General features: G+C 39.5%; 2 protein-coding genes across 5 annotated transcripts in view; one reads left to right on the plus strand and one right to left on the minus strand.

Moving 5' to 3' along the window:
* Positions 1-812: 812 nt before the first annotated feature.
* glula (glutamate-ammonia ligase (glutamine synthase) a) lies at positions 813-4,595 on the minus strand. The gene is made up of 7 exons (XM_079650518.1): positions 4,439-4,595; positions 3,606-3,793; positions 3,354-3,515; positions 2,452-2,598; positions 2,244-2,371; positions 1,933-2,132; positions 813-1,834 (listed from the first exon to the last, which is right to left on the minus strand). The coding sequence occupies exons 2-7, from the start codon at positions 3,769-3,771 to the stop codon at positions 1,522-1,524; spliced, it is 1,116 nt and encodes a 371-aa protein (XP_079506644.1). The 5' UTR covers positions 3,772-3,793; positions 4,439-4,595; the 3' UTR covers positions 813-1,521.
* Positions 4,596-6,913: 2,318 nt separating this feature from the next.
* Positions 6,914-17,320, plus strand: part of pbx1a (pre-B-cell leukemia homeobox 1a) — a 65,169-nt gene continuing 54,762 nt past the window's right edge. For 3 of the 4 annotated variants that reach the window (XM_079650065.1, XM_079650067.1, XM_079650066.1), the window contains exon 1: positions 6,914-7,067. The gene's annotated coding sequence lies outside the window, so the exon portion shown is untranslated. The remainder of the gene's footprint in view (positions 7,068-17,320) is intronic. The other variant, XM_079650068.1, reaches the window with a different exon arrangement.

The following is a 17,320-nucleotide window of genomic DNA, read 5'->3' on the forward strand; positions in this document are numbered from 1 at the left end:
ACCCCTAAATCAAGGTCCCATTCAGCTGTAACTAAACTTAAAATAAATGTGTTTTTGACATATCAACTTGCTTATGTGGTTTGTTTGGTTAATAACAGGATTCAGACAGGTAAAGGTTTGTTCTCCACAACAGTCAGAGGTTCTGTGTAGTTTACAACACATCACTTCTGGGAATATTGGCTTCGGGCTGTTTTTCCAGTGAATGTCTCGTGAGTACACCAGTTTACAGCTCCGGCCCACAGGCTCCCACCAGCAAGAACAAAGCTGCTGTTGAGCTCCTGCCAATATATGAGCCTGACTGACACTTCAGAACATTTGGCAAGGAAAAGGCTTCACTTAAGTTAGGGTTAGGCGTTTTACCGAGTTATTGTTTACTGCCGGCAGGAAATTTATATCACCAGATGGCTAAACAGCTTTTTCAAGTCTGGGCATTCAACTAGAAACCAGCTACAACTGTTCCTGCGGCCAATTACACATTTGCTGTTACATTAAATTAGGGTGAGAACTACCCAGAGTTTTATAGGATGTTTGCTCAATCATTATTAAATCTTGTGTTTAAAAAGCTTGGAGCTTCAGATTCCTAAGCTTTGATCTCCAGTTTAGCATTAAGCTGGGAAACAGCTAGCCTGGCTCTCTCTGGAGGAATGTGTTGATCAGTAAACATAAGTGTTGTTTCCCTGTCTTTTTTTCCAAGCCAACAAGCTGCTAGCTGTAGCATTAGATTTATCACAGTGGTATTGCTCTTCTCCATTGCTTGTAAAGTGAAGTATTTAGCAAAACGTTACCTTTTAGTCAAGAGTCACAGAGCCATGTTGTGATAAAATAAAAGTTTTAAATGTTTCAATAAAAAACACCAGGTCCAGTAAACATGATGTTTTACCAAATCAGGTGCATTACAATATCTCAGTTAACAAAAGGATAAAACTCCTTGAGGAAATCTACAAATGGCATTATGGACAGATCCACCACATTTGAACAACAAACGTCTGGGTACAGAGTCTACAGACATCTACAAAGTGTACCTTACAAGTTGACCCAGTGTGTCAAAATCTGAATACATCAAAAACATTGCCATTTAAAAATAGACACTTCATAAATCAAAGAATTAGTAACATGTAAGACTGGATACTTGAGAATGCAGGTCAACATATATTAACAGTACATGAGCTAGTCAGATTCTTTTAGTTACACATGCTGTCCAGCGCTACTCTTCAGTGTCCATGTGTTTTTTTAGTTCATTTTAGTCACCAAGAAACAGAAAGGGAAAGATATGACATGGGCTAGAAAACAGTGTTACAAAAGCCAATCCCTTTAAAAGACAGGGGAAAGGCATACCTTGCCATTACCAGCGCATAACTACCAAGGATATCATTACCTTGTCATATTTTAAGTTGACCAGCCAACTTTTAGCCATTACATGAAAGTTAAATTCTCAGCGGGAGAAAAAGAAAAATACAGTACTAGTTTAAAGAAAAGATAATGTCAGGGAGGGCAGTGGAAGTGAGTCACTGAGTTATAGGTTTAGTATTCCGCAGGTTCGTCTCCCTCCTCGCTCAACAAACAGGTGCGGATCAGAGCCTCGGTCACTCCGTACGGGTCGCAGTTGGCAGATGGACGGCGGTCCTCGAAGTAGCCCTTCTTCTCCTGGCCGACCATGCGAGGAATGCGGATGCTGGCGCCACGGTTGGCCACGCCTGCGGAGAACTCGTGGATGTTGGAGGTTTCATGGTGGCCGGTGAGACGGCGGGCGTTGTCGAGACCCCCTTTGGGATCATAGGCACGGATGTGATAGCTGTGCCTCTTCCCAAGCTTCTCAATGGATTCTTCAATAGCTCTGAAAGCAGAAACCACAAAATTCCCATCAGAAATTCATTCATGTGAAAACATGTTTAGATAAGCAGAGCGGTTAAAGTCAACTTTCATGACACTCACTTTAATCCACCTTCTTCCCTCATCTCTTTTGTGCTAAAGTTTGTATGGCAGCCAGCACCGTTCCAGTTGCCGGGGATGGGCTTGGGGTCAAATGAGGCAACAACGCCAAAGTCTTCACAGACACGGTGCAGGATGAAGCGCGCCACCCAGAGATGATCCCCCATGTTGATGCCTTCACAAGGTCCAACCTGGAACTCCCACTGAACACACAAACACAAATAGATTATAATAAATGATGCATTATTAAGTGAATGTCATTCATAAACACATGAGCGAAGGCAAAACGTGGATTAAGCTTTTAGAATGTTTACCTGAGCAGGCATCACTTCTGCATTTGTGCCACATATGTCGACTCCAGCATACAGACAAGCTCTGTAATGGGCTTCCACTACATCTCTGCCATAGGCTTTGTCAGCTCCAACACCACAGTAGTAAGGACCTGTAAATGCATTCATTATTAACAAAACATCCAGACAAATTCATGTTTCTATGCACAAACTCTCCAAACTGGCTGCTTACCTTGTGGTCCAGGGAAACCATTAGATGGCCAGCCAAAAGGATGTCCGTCTGTGCCCAGAATAGTGTACTCCTGCTCCATGCCAAACCAGGGAATTTGGTCCTCCACCATCTCCATTATCTTTTTGCATGTGATACGAAGGTTGGTTTCTGCAAGAAAGAAACTCGGATTAGGAGACTGACAGCGGTAAAGTAAAATACAGTTTCCCGGATCAAGACCAGTTTTGCCGTTTGAATAGCAAGGCAAGTTATACAAGTAGTCCTTTGGAAGGTAGGCAACAATTACTGATTTGCTTCAGTATTTATTAAATATGATCTTGGCTGAAAAAACAATGACATCTCCAGAATATTAATGCCTAAAAAAGGTTAATAAAAGTATTCACAAAAATACAGCAAAACTTTATGTAAATTACTTTTTTAGAGATTGCTTAGATTAGAGTGCTGATTTAATTATGGATTTTTATTACACTAGCATCTGTTCGTCATTCTGACAAAGAAGCTGTGTATCATGTTAATGTACATAACCCATGAATAAAGATTAAAAAAACAAAAAACATTAAAATACATTTATAGTTAGTCCTCTCTCTATTTAGGGCTTCTTTTAACTATCCGTCCATTACTTTTACATTTAAAAAAATGCCTACAGCAGTTTGTATGCACATAATAAATGAGAGCATGCATATGCAAATTTGTGTCAAAGCATGTAAATGTGTGCACCACTGGTCATTAAAGTGTGCATGCAACTGTGTGCTCCCCCTCCTAAGGAATAAAGTCAAGCAACTTTTACTATCAATTTAATTTGTAGAGGGAACCATTGTTTTAAAAAGAGTTTATATTTTCTTTACTCTGTTGCAAAATATCCCATTCATTCAAACTTTAGAGACCCTGAGTTTCACTCTTGTTACCTGCAGGTTTGCGGTTGTACTTGAGCACGTCACAGAGCACCAGCTTGTTGGGGTCTTTACGGAAAGGATCCCGGAACATGGCAGCAGGCATCAGATACATGTCGCTGTTGGAGCCCTCAGACTGGGAGGTGCTGGAGCCATCGAAGTTCCACTCAGGTAGATCTACAAGAATAGGCACAGATGAGTTATATTATGAAGGATTTAATCATAGTATTTATTGACAGTTTATGGAAGATTGAGGGTGTTGCTTACCTTCGATGCTTTTTGGCTCAAAATCCAGAGTCCTGGTTTTGCAGCGGAGCCCCTCTCCTGTTCCATCAATCCATATGTACATGGCCTGGACTTTATCCCCCTGAGGGAGCTCCATGTACTGCTGCTTCACAGTTTTACTCAACGTCGCGCTTGAGGACGTAGCCATCTTAATTCCTTCTATAACACACCTGAGGATAAGAAGAGGAGAGCCAGTGTGAGACCTAGGTGAGCTCTGGATCACATGTTGCGTAACTGGGCGCAGCAAAACAAAAACACCACCATTGTTTCCTCTTCCAGAAAGGAGGAGGGACGAAAAAAACACTGAGGATGTCAAAAGAAGCCACATTTCCAGTATTTTCCCCCCTCTCTAGTTTGGAAACAAAGAGAACTTGCCTCCGCATGTCCATGACCATTACGATTGGATTTAATGAGGAAAGCTCACAAAGGATGCCTCGTGGAAAATGTAATTACAAGGCAACACACACAAATATACATTCGGCCAAAAAAGTACATTTACTGTACATCCTGTTTCCAATAGTTATAGTAGTCATGGTTACTATAGTTGGCTGCCACGGTGAGACAACATTACATCATAGGCTCCCTCGTTGGTATCCAGCATCATTTACACTAAAACACTAATATACATATAAGACTTATACCATCCTAAACTAAATCAAAAGCTGAATCCACTGGAGATAATTAGATACCCATGGTTGGTAAGATCAATGTCTTAAAACTGTAACAATGAAAAGTCTGGTAGGCTACACTTAGTACACGCTGAGTTTGAGCACCACAGAGAAAGTAGAACACACAGAGGAAAGAAGTTATATTACCTGGAACAACAAGGAAATCGAAATAAAAACTAGAGGACTTAGAGGTCCAATGTCTTGTCGTGTGATATCTCGCTAGTGTCTCTCTCATTCTCCGGTACCAAGTGTCGGGGATCCCTGCACATTTATAAGAACAGGAACTGGTACGTCGTCTCTTTGATTGGTTGAGGAGGCGGCAGCGTGTTTACTCCAAGGCTGACTGAAGGCACATGCAGCCCGGTCATTGGATAGGCTGCACAACGAAACGCTACGCCCTCTAGCAGAAGATCAGCCGCATGCAGCTACTGCTGCTGCTGCAAGTGCATGCTCCTCCACTATTGTGTGTGTGCATTCTTATATTTTCATGTAAGAACGATGTAAGGAATTATATTTAAAGTATGAACTATGCTGCGATGGAAAACGTGCTTCACTATTGGAGACCAAATCAACCGTGTGGAACAACGTAAAAACAACCTTAGTATAAAACATTCAGATAGTTCACGGTGCAAGACGCCACCCTGTGGGGGAGCCAGGTACTGCATGGGATAACTGGTTTAAATGGGAAAGGTTATGTAATCCCACTAAAAAATATCGTCCGGTACACTCCGGTTTTGTCCTGAATGCACATGTGACCAAATCATGCGTAAATGGGAATAATCCTTTATATATATATACAGTCAATGGAATAATCCTTCAAATAATCTGTAACAATGCAAAATGGGTTGACTTCTCCTCCTCTGGTTGAAATGAGTATGATGTTTAACTTGGGTCTCTCATGTTCCCAAGGTAGGCTACTCATGGCAGTTTGGTTGCAAAATAATGAATGAAAGATTAAGAAGTCTTTTCTATAGTTTGAAAGGCCTTCTTAATGCGTCACACTGAGAGGAAATTGATGAGGAAAACAAATACGCTCCACTGTAAATTAATGTCATTGTTTGTAGCTCAAATGACTATATTCCTGATGATAAACATCACAATCAACACATTTTTTAAGCGTTTTAAGGTCTTGAGCAATGTTTCCAGTGTGTAGACGTTCAGCCTGTACATTACCTTTAGGATGTAGAAAAACTCAAAAAGCCTTGTGAGGCAGACGGCGGCAACAACTATCTAACGTCACTCTGCTAATGCTAGTCTAGTAGCATAAACGGTTTTAGCTACTGCTTCAATAAGGTACATTTAAACGAAATTCCGTGGTGTAAAGTAACAAAGTAGATTTACTTAAGTAATATTTTGAAGAACTTGTACTTTACTTGAGTATTTACATTTTTGCAACTTGGTTCATCTACCCCACTACAATTCAGAGGTAAATAGTGTACTTTTACTTCACTACATTTGTTCAATAGCCTACCTTTAGTTATATCTCAGATTTGGATTGATGTTGTGAAAAATCTTACACTTAAAAAATACTTTAGTTACACTTGGAAGCTGTAGTAAATTCACAAGCTACCCTGCAGCATAGTATTCAGACATGCTGCACCTTTACCAGCTTTGATAACACTAATTGCAGCTGCAAAGCAACGTGAAATGTTCCCAGGGCCAAAGAGCATGGAGATGTCGCCTAAGGCCTCAATCCTCAAGATGCCAACTGACCTTGTGGCATTAAGCTTGCTTTGAACTGTAAGTAAAGGTGGTGCTGAATTGAGACAAGGATGAACAACTCTTTAGTTGTAGTTATCCTAGACAATCTGGGGGGAGACAGTGTAGAAAAACTCCTAATGATTGTCGGCTAATGGCCTGACTGCGGGCTAAAATACATTCCCCACCCTCTGGCACTGTGGCAGAAGCTGGACATTTATTTGATCCCACTTCTAAAGAAAGAGGAATTCTCCACCAAAGCTCTGCAGCAGCCTCTGGAAAACAGGGTTTTTGCAGTGTATGTATGTTGTTTTGAATCATTGTAGGAAGAAATGAACCACACACATGTAGCTTATCAGCCTGCAGCCCTTTTGTGCCCTGGATTCAAACTAGTGGACAAAGTGTGCCAAGTGAATTCAGCAACACAATGTTAGTATTCATATTTACAGACTCTCCCATCTATGACACAGAATGACATTTTGTTGCTTTAGTATCCAGGTCGACTGTGTCCCTTTTAACGTTTCTTGTTTGATCTGGTTCTGGCCCCCTCTGATACACCAAGGACAAAAGCTTTGTAACATAATGTAATAATGCGCAATACTTCAACTATGCGATACTTAATTTAGTCTGGCATTTATTCTGTGTTTATACTGACCATTTTAAGTTATATATTTGTATACGATTCATGCATTTTACATGTTATCATTGATTACGATTTGGATCTGGATTTTCATCTTGTTTTATTTATATTCTGCCTTATTGATTTGTAGTGTTACATATTGTTGTTGTTGTACATTATACATCTTTCTTATTTGTATTAAATGAAACTGTATCTGTGACACACTTAAACACATTGCATGACATCATACAAATGATCATGAACAACCTTCTGATATTGTTTTGTCTTGCAGTTCAGTGGATGGACAGCACCACCTGATGGACTCAGACCTCCAGAGCAGCAGATGAAGAGGAGAAAGAGGAAGAGGAAGAGGAGGAGGCACTGTATCATGATTGCTGTGGCAATAACAACAACACCATCAGACTTCTACTCTGGAGGACCTAAGGAGTCAAGACCAAAGTAAGACCAAAACGATAAAGACCTGAGGCTTCAGCTTTCATTTGAAAACATATTTTGGGGAAAAATACTGATGTTTATTTTTCATTAAGTTTTCACAAAGCAGTACATCTGGAGTCAGTCATGGTATTGATAACTATAATTTTCAAATATTTATAAATACCACATAGGTGTACTATGTGGTATTTATAAATATTTGAAAATTATTGTTTTATATGTGCAATATAAAACAATGATATTTTTTAATGAAAATGTTCCTCAAACTGCTTAGGGCTTTTTACCACATCTCAGAGTTGTGAGAGTTTACTCAGTTATCATGGAGATGGATGGATGCTGAAACCAAAACGTGTTCAGATATCAAGAAATTGCCATAGTAGCTGCAACTTGCATTAAAAAAAGAGTAATCTAAGAATTACATTTAATACAAGATTAATAAAATGAAATATTTACATAAACAAAATTAAGAATGTGCAATACATACTTATATATCGCTATCCATGCCAGACAAAGAGCAATATAAACTAAAGAATGGTATTAAAATATGAGGATAGAAACTTCCGAAAAAGAGGGGTTGGGTTCTGTTTTTTTATTTTGATAAATCCTGGATTATTTTTCAAAGAATGGTATAGTCTTTACATTTATTACCAGAGATTTATCTGCTCATTTTTTTCACCCGTCCACTGTAAGATTTCATTTTAAGATAACATCTAATTATACATTGACATTTGTGCTCCACAGTCCAAAATAGTGAAACACAATCCCTGACAACAATCTTGTATCTGGGCTATTTTTCGCAAGATAATCAACTAATACTAATAAGGACACATACTCACAGATTATTTGATGCCAAAGTTTTGTCTGACTGACATATCGTTGGCTATCTCTAACAAATGACATTATTTTTTACAAGGCTAAAACTTTCACTTTGTCTGCATCACGAGGCAGAACTACTGTCAATACAACTAGCTCAAACTAAATAATATAACAAACAGACTAAAGGGTATCCTACGATTCATACAAACTTAATAAAATACATAGTTATTGGTTTCCCCAACATTTAGTAATTGCAATTATTTAGAGAACTTATTGTTTGAATAGTGGTAGCTTACATAAATATGACATTTACAGGATTATTTGTATTTTACTGTATGTAACCAGGCCATCATTATTATAAATCTCAGACAATTATCATTATATTTTTGAATTCTGAAATACATCTGAAAGTCAGGGTTACTTTGTGTACAGTGCTGTAGACATTTAGACCAGGATAAATCAGTGCATAGTGTCTACTTGCTGATACTGTGGGAATCTGATGTGACTGTCGGTTAATGTCTTATCACTTCAATATGATGACACTTGTCATGTCATAATACAACTAACAAGTGTAATACAAGTGAAGTTTTACTGTGTCTACATCTCATGAATGTATCCCACATCTCTCTTTATCATACTTATTATCCCAAAGCGGATAAACAAATGAGTGACTTCATAAGAGAGGGACTTTCTACCAGGTCAGGGAGCACAAACATCTCTTTTGACGCATAGAATGACGCAGAAGGCTACTTTTTAGCGGCGCCTAATACACACTATACAGTAACAGACACTTTTTCCACCAGTTTTGTGCATTTGAAGACAAAACGCAAAATATACAGAGTTAAAGATGAATTGAACTGATAGCATTTTTTAGATATTCCATGGTAATTGCCTAAATATCATAAGCATACCTTTTTTGGCAACAATAATCTTTTATTGAAAATCTGATATTTTTAAGGAATCTTACTTTTAATCAATGTCCCAAAAACACACTAATTATTTTAGTGCTTTTTACCTATGGATGCAGTTCTGCAGTCCACCTGTTTAGTATCAGGCTTGATGACGCGGAACAGGTATTGACTGTGATGCAACCCATCCACATTATTTACAGTATATCTTTATTCAATGATTTTACAATTTGGATCAAGATCAAAAACTGACATCACATTGTTTCATTATTACATTTTATTATACTGCTAGACCTCCTAAGGTGAGATATTAAAATCTGTATTTAGAGTTTGAATGCTCATTTAGTAAAAAACAATCAATTGAAAGCTTTATTAAATGAAAAAGAAATGCAGTGCAATATACAAAATTGGTCGTTAATTGACTGATAGATCAAATGAAACACTAGTTTAGTTTGTGTGAGAAGTACCTGTTGTTTTAATAGTTTTAGCAGATCCACTTTTTGGGTGCTGTGATGGTCATCATCTAAGTGTTCAACAAAAATACTGCGTTCTTAATATGTTGTGAAATCAGACACTCGCTAATAGTAAAGATCAGTTTCACTTCAAAGCTATTAATCAAGGATACACAAAACACAGATTAAAACATGGCTGTCAACAAAGCTCTCTTTGTTTTGGAGAATCGCTCGATGTTCCAGCAGAGGGCAGCAGCTACCAATTTAGGACTTATGGTTTATTTTAATCAACCATTGAGGTACTGAAGTGGTATTTTCCCCTTTAACCTGTAAATGTTTCTTTAAACGGATTTAGGGTGATTCATTGATTATTAAGGTGATATTAACCTTCCCTTTGATAATTACTTATTTTGTGTGATTAAATGCTGACTGGTTTGTCAGGCTCTAATCGAGGGTCTCCATAGATGAAACTAAAGAGAGGGCAGGGTGCAGGGGGGCTATTTTTAGCAGTGATATCAATATAATGTGTTGGAAAGATTGTTGGAGTCCGAGGTACAAACAAAGGATGATGTTCACCTTGACTCTTCCAATGGAGCTGTGTTATTTGATTGGAAATTCTCAGGAATGGATTTTAAAGTAAAACTCATGTTCTCTATAGACTTTGAAACTGATTTGCAGCTCGTCACTCAGCACAGGTTGATGAAGAACCGCGCCAAGCCTCATATGCCTTCACCCCGCTCAACCTTATAACAGTTAGGCTCTAACCCTTACAATCCCTTGCTGTCATTAATCATCATGTCCTCTAATAAACCACAGGACAACACTCTACCTTAAAAATTAATAAGGCCGACAACATACTTGTCGCTATTTCAATGCCCAGCATGTCCTCTGTGACTCATCGGTTCAGCTGTAAATCAGGCCAGGAGGAGCCTCGAGGGATTGTGTTCCTCTAAAGCTCCTTCAAAACACTTTATATGGAGCATCAATAACCAAACACTTTGCAATAACACTTATTGGCACGGCAGCATGAAATACTATTGATTGTTCAAATGAAAATCAGCAGGAGTCTGGGCTGCAGCTGGGATCTTTGCCTTTTGCCTGTTTTTTGTATGAATTCTCTCTCCGGTGTCTGCGAGGATAAAGGCAGAGCGGTGTGAGGCATCATGGGTTATATTTAATCCAGCCTTGCTCTTCTTTGGGATAATAACTTTTTTGCTCCATTCCAGGACTTGTCTGTCATCTTGACATGGCAATATCTCCCAACTCCACTGTTTCATAGTCAGTTTCATTTACTTCCAAATACCATTTCACACCCTGCTGGCTTTAACTAGGTATTATACAGCATGTGGGGAGAGTGCTGCAGATTGAATCGTGACAGAGACAACAACATTTCTGGTGAAAAATAAGTGAATATTGTAAGTGGCAGACTATATAAAACGATTTTTGGGTCCATTTTCATGGCAGGAATCTGTGTGTTTGTCATCCTCGTCTCTCATATTCCTGATAAAATGTGCTGCCTTTTTATTCAGTTTTTCTGCTTTAAATTAAAACACAGAACTCATGCTACTGTGAAACAACCTTATAAAAAGCAATGGTAGTATACAGTAATGCTATATTATAGTAGCTGATACCCCGAGAAAATGTACATTAATAATATTGGCAAGATTTATTATTGCTTTTAACTTATTTATTTAACAACTTCTTGATTTTCTATGGTTTTTGTTTGTTTTTGCTGGCTTGACAGTCACCACAGACATTAGTTATTGTGATTGCTAGTATCCTGGTGGTTCTTTTGATGAACTAAAGTAGCAGCACTCTTTTGTTTTACTGCTCAGAATATTGTGGGTTTTATGGTGCATTAACGTTCTCCTAGGATAGAGTTGGAAAGATTTTGCTGTACATGTGGTTCAAGACCATATGTGGAAACAAGGTGGACACCATAAAGTAGATATGTTGTGGTCAATGGCTCAAAGCAACACGTTAATATCTGTTTCCATGTCGTTGTTCCGACCGTAGATGAATTATTTTTCGGTGAGGAACTCATTTTTGGGATTTTTCCCAAACGACACGAATGCACCAAAATATAGCAACGTTAATGAAAGTGAAACATAATTTATTCAACCTCCCTGTTATTTTTGAAACGCTCCAAAATGTAATGGTCTCTTCCTTTGACCAAACAACAACCTACCATCCAGTTTCATGAAAATTGAGTTTGTAGTTTTCCTGTAATCCTGCTGACAGACATGCAAACTGAGTTCAAAACCTAACCTCCTTGACTGAGGTAAAAATGGCACTTGTTTTGTGTCTCACAGATAAACTCACGCCCCAACAAAATCACCATGAATGTGAATTACTTCCACAGATGTTATTGCATAATTTACCTTGAGTCTGTCTTGCACAACAATGATTTTAAGAGACAGGAATATTTTAGCGTTTATTTATTCTTCTCCAGTAATCGTCCTGCTAACGCCCACAGGGGCTCCATGTGGAGAGATTGCCCGCGGATGTGTGTGCTGTGGTGCCAGTAGGTGGTCCTGCCCATGGCTTGGTGGGTGAACATGGTGTAGTCCCTGCTGCCACTGCCGCTGACATATCAGAGCTGTTTATTAAGAGGATGACAACTCTATCAAGCCCCATAAGCGGGCCCTCGTGCACAGGAGTTCTTTTGTTACTTTCGGGGAGGGTGTCATCAATCTTGCTGCCATGCTACTCTCTTGAGCTGTTGATGGCAAACACGATTCCTCCCTTTCTGCCTGGCCTCTCCCGCCTCGCAGTCTGGAATCAGGCGTGGTGAAGGGGATCGGGGAGATAGGAGGACTTTCCCCGAGAGTGCCTTTTCTTGACAGGCGACAGAGCGGACCGTTTGGACACCAGGGGTGGATATATGGGACCATGTAATGAAAAGACGTTGACAGGACCTGCTTGCTCTGTAATGAAGGTCCTCTGGAGCTGTGAATGGATACACACATCTTTCACGCTTTTGTCTCACTGCCTTTCCCACAGAATCCATCTCATCCATTTTAAACAAAAAAAAAAGAGGGTGTAAGAGAAGCATCCCAGACAACAGCTCACAGTGTTAAACATTAACATGCAACAACGTGGTGTGAATTTTTAATGAAACAACAACTTAGTTGATTTACACCTACAGTTTGGAGCCTAATCTGTTCCGCATCAGCCCATAGAGGTGCAGTTGAATGCTCAGCCTCTCTTCTCTCTCTCTGTCAGTGCTACTCAAGACTCAGTGCAGCTCACAGAGATGGACTATGATGTATGTACTCCACTTTAGCGTTGGCTGAGGTCACAGACTCCATAAATGTCTTAGACAAGTCTGATATTTTAATCTCTTTTTAGTGAGGGGATGTTGGGCCTTTGCCCAATCAATACACAGGGCAATAGCCTTGCCAAGATATCTCATGGTAGTTTTTCATTGTTCTGTCTGGAAGCTGAAATGTCAAGCAGAGTAGCACTGCTCAGACTGAACCTGAAATACGGCTGTCTGGAGTCAAAAACATTATTCTTTTTAGTCTAGAAGCTTCTGACAATTATGAATGCTGCAATCACAGTTTGAAGATGACTCCTATCTGAGGAAGAGGAGCAGACTGACATCTGAAATTTCCTTTTTGTTCTCAAATCAAGTCAAATCTGTTTAATTTATCAGTCAACAATAGCCCGAAAAGCTATAGAGCGGGGGAGCAGTGCTGCTGCCTTTGTAAGCACACACAGCCAAAAATATCAAGACTCTCTCACATTAACATTGCTAATTTGTTTGCCAATGGTCTCCAAGGCGCTGAATAATTGGCTGTGAGATATTGTTTGTTCAGGTGTTCCGCATAATTGAATTCTGTATTGAAAGTACCGTGGACGAATGTTGGAAGAATACTGAAAAGAAACGTACTTTGTGATACATTTTCTTTGAAATTGAGCTTTTGTGTAGATTAATTCTCATCCCAATAGTGACTAGTGATGATTGCAGCACATTAATTATCTGGCTAATGTAAAAAGCACACACGTTTTGAATTTTAAAACAAGTCGTGTTCACCCGTTTCCAATTAATGTCCTGTTGTTGAATTTCTCTTTGTGGACCATTTTAGAGATGATATGGTTTCTTTGCCCATTATGACCTTTTGAAACTCACTGATTGATTTCATGCATCCATTATTCCGCTGTAACGCTGCTTTTGTCAGGGCTCTGCTTTGAGCTGCGTGCTGATAAGGCCTCTAATGTGTGTTGCTGTGTAGCCCAGCTCATAGGAACATGTGGAAGTCATATAGCGTCCAGCTGGACACATGTGTTGACAGAGCCGGATGATGTATTTGATCATAGTTAGTTGTGAGGAGGGTCTTGCTTGGGTTTGATTCAGCTTCCCGACGCTGACCTAATGCCTCAGCTCAATCAGTCACATTGTCCTCCCCTTGACTCCTCACCCCGTGATCCTTTCCTCCCACCCTGGAGGACTCAAGAAAAACAACCCAAGTGCTTAAGACCCTCCCTTTTCTCAAACCCCTGTCTACAAGGAAATAAATTAGATATGAAATCAATGCTAGGTCCTCAGGTTGTTTTCACAAAGCACTCTGGTCTCCTGGCAGCAACGTAACACAAAATCCTGGGCCCTTTTCTCTTAATAATACATCTTGTCACTCTTGATGAATAACCTAATCAACAAGTTAAAATGTGCATATTATGTGATTTGGGGTATTAACCAGTGAAGGGTTTTCAACAGATTTCAGAAAGCCAACAGGGCATCTTTCTTTCAGCCATTTTCTTTTCTTCTTTATGAATTAGACTTTACTTGAATCACATCTTATTTGCAGAATAAAAGTAAATTAGTTTGAACAAGTGCTAGCACCGCCTGTTGCACCATAGAAGTAGTATAACAAAAGCTTAACAAAAGTGCATAGCGCATCAGACACATTTTCAACTGTCTCACTCTAATGCTTCCAAGATGTATTGTAAGCCAAACAAATCGCTCTCTGTGTTTTCTCAGAGCTTAGAAACTACCGACAAAACTTTACCATTCCTGCCAAATGGAGGTTTACTTGATCAATTTGGCAAACTCTATCTCCAAAAAGATATATAAAAAGTTACTTTTCATATCATCAAGAAATGACCAAGATATATTTTTTATATGTATTATATTATAATGTATTCCTAATACGGCTCAACCACAAGGGGTCTCTCTGTTACTGCAACCGCTAAGCTTTTGTAAATCCCGATGGCACGAATATGCAAATGAGCGTTTGATGTCATCTGGCGCCTTTTAGAGCTAGTGCTAGCTACTTTTATTGGAAAATAAATGGAAATGCTGCGCTGAACACACATGGAACGGACTTTGTTTTTTATTGTTATTTAGGTTGTTTTACCAAGCGCCCAAATCTCCAACGACTCTGTGGGTAATGTAGGCATCATGTTTTGACAAGATAGAATAAAGCCTGCAGTAAAAAAGATGATATCTCTGGTTTTGCTTCAAAACTGTCCATCGAGTCTGACAGTGATCTAACACGACACCTAAAGTTGGGAAAACTACAAAGGACTTTGCGGTTGCCTTGTTTTAAAAAAAAATGTTTTCAGTGCCGAGTATTTTTCAGGGCTCTTCACTGTGTATATCCACATCTTTGTCATCTGGTTACTTCAGTGTTATTAGAGCTCTTCTCGTGCTTCTGTTTATCAGCCCAACATTGTGTGTGTGTGTGTGTGTGTGTGTGTGTGTGTGTGTGTGTGTGTGTGTGTGTGTGTGTGTGTGTGTGCGTGCGTGCGTGCGTGCGTGCGTGCGTGCGTGCGTGCGTGTGTGTGTGCGTATGTGTGTGTGTTCGACTCTCCGGTCTGATAATCAGTGACAGAGATGTTATAGGAGTGTGACAGAGTTCTATTTGCCATAACTGACATCTTCATCCCATCACTTTCCTTGTTTTTTGCGCAACTTACCAAGTGCTGGCATCTGTGGTGTTTCCAGGCGGATACACTGCAGTGGAGTGGGAATTCAGAGGATTCAGACAAGGCCACAGCAGCTCAGGCAGGTGGAGAGGAGGAAGAGCTGTGCACAACAGCAGCACAGGAAGAGAGGAGAGGGAAGGAAAGCAAAAGAGAAACTGACTTACTTCTCGTAGTACACTTGAAGTGTTTAGCAGACATGCTGTCAGATTCAGAGGTCAGAGGGGATGATTGTATCGACTGGTTTTATTCGCTAGTCGTAAGTGAAAAAATAGACAGAAAGCAGGCTTGAACAGCAAACTCTTGTGATGCAGAAAAGCACTATGTATCACCACATGCAGTTTGTGCTGAATGAAAACTAAATCAAAACAGGAAACTCCAATTTCCACAATGCCCTCTCTATAAATTCCAGCGTTTGGTACCTCAGCTTACTTGTCCAATTTAATTTAGCCCACTCCGCTTTTGAATTTCATTTACACTTGGAATCATCATCTAAGGGCAAAACCTCAGCTCCATTTATTTGTAAATACTTTATGAGTTATGGATATCATGATTGGCATTTCTAGACTAAGGCATCGAGTACTCGACTGTAGCACACCAATTATAATATTTTCTTCCAGCATGGAATCTGCAGACAGGGCAAAAAACCCAACATATAACTTTTCAGGTGCAAATGTGTCAGCATCAAGAACATTACACTAATATAAATGACATCCATTTAAATAGACAATTAACATGGTTTACTTTGGTTTGTGGGAATAGCAGGTTTTGTAATTCGGTGATTTGAATTTATAGTATTTAAATTGACAGCCAAGTGAGAAAAACTGGTAAACTGTTCTTTGTGTTTATGTATGCACACTCATTTTCTTTACTAAAGCTTTGATGATTTCTCTGATCTCACTCACTTCACACTCAGTTGTACTTTCACAATTTACATGCAAAATTTGAAACGTAGTCTATGTCACACATTGAACTTTATTGTAGTTCTAACAAACTGAGAGCAGACATGAGGCATACATCATTAATAAACAAACACAGCTTCTGTTAACAGATTGATAGTGCAGGCCTTTCTCACTATCCAATGAAAGCCAAGATTTTCCAAAGTGTCAACTTAAGAAAACAGGCTTGTTTTAAACATTTTGACAGAGTACTTCTTTAGCTATTTTATGGGATTCAAGGTTTAGCCTGAGAAAATGTAGAATTTAAAACGTCTATACTTCACTACGCCTCCATTGCAAACACTTAATTTACTTCATGTAAAGTAGTCGTATCCTTTTTTCTTGTTGTGTCTTAACTTAGTTTTAAGTTTATCTCTTGAGTGCGTTTCTAATCCTTACATTTATCAAGAATGAAATAACAAAAATAAGATATTTGTCCCACATTTGGATTGTATTCTACCTATATTGAATGATAAACTGAGGGTGATTACTTTCATCAACATATATGGAAACATATGTAGTGTTTTCAACTACTGTGTCTTAAAAAGGAGCTGCTACCAAGCATGGCATGTTTAAACTCACTAAAGGAATTTGCAATGTTTATTATCTAACAGGAGTAAATACTGATACAGAGCATTTAGTTTAAGAGTAGACTAATTTAAACTGCACATATGCTTCAATTGGAAACTCTATTTTCATTAGCATAAACTTTGCGTTGCAGAGATCCTGTATGCAGATTACTTGTCGGTAAATCTTTACGTGTTACTGAATGGATGCTTAAGGTATACAGTGTTTGTGACACAAAGTAAGAAAGGGTGTTGTGTGTTTCGCAGAGGCTTTTCAGTTGCCAGTGGCCCACGATGCCTGACCCCTCCCTTTCTTTGTCACCGCTGGCGCTGTACTCTGTTTTCCCCCATCTCCGTGGCAACCAGCGCCGCATGCTATTGTGTTGATGTTTGTCTACAGCTAAGGTGTCGCCTATGTGTTTAATGGACCTCCCAGTCCGCTTCAGTGTCCGCTTTAGAGTCCCCCAGCAAAGCTGAGCGGCCGGGCCCTGCCACTGTTTGTCCCTGGGTGTCAGTGAGTCGAGGCAGGGTGGGGATGAGATAGGGCTGATAATGGCTGCTTTGTTCCTTTGCTCCATGTGTTGAAGCTGTGCTCCTGTGGACCAGGAGACGCCTGGTCAAACAGAGACACACAAAGGCTCTGGAAACGGC

Source organism: Notothenia rossii, assembly GCF_949606895.1.
Source record: "Notothenia rossii genome assembly, chromosome: 9".
Classification (NCBI taxonomy): Eukaryota; Metazoa; Chordata; class Actinopteri; order Perciformes; family Nototheniidae; genus Notothenia; species Notothenia rossii.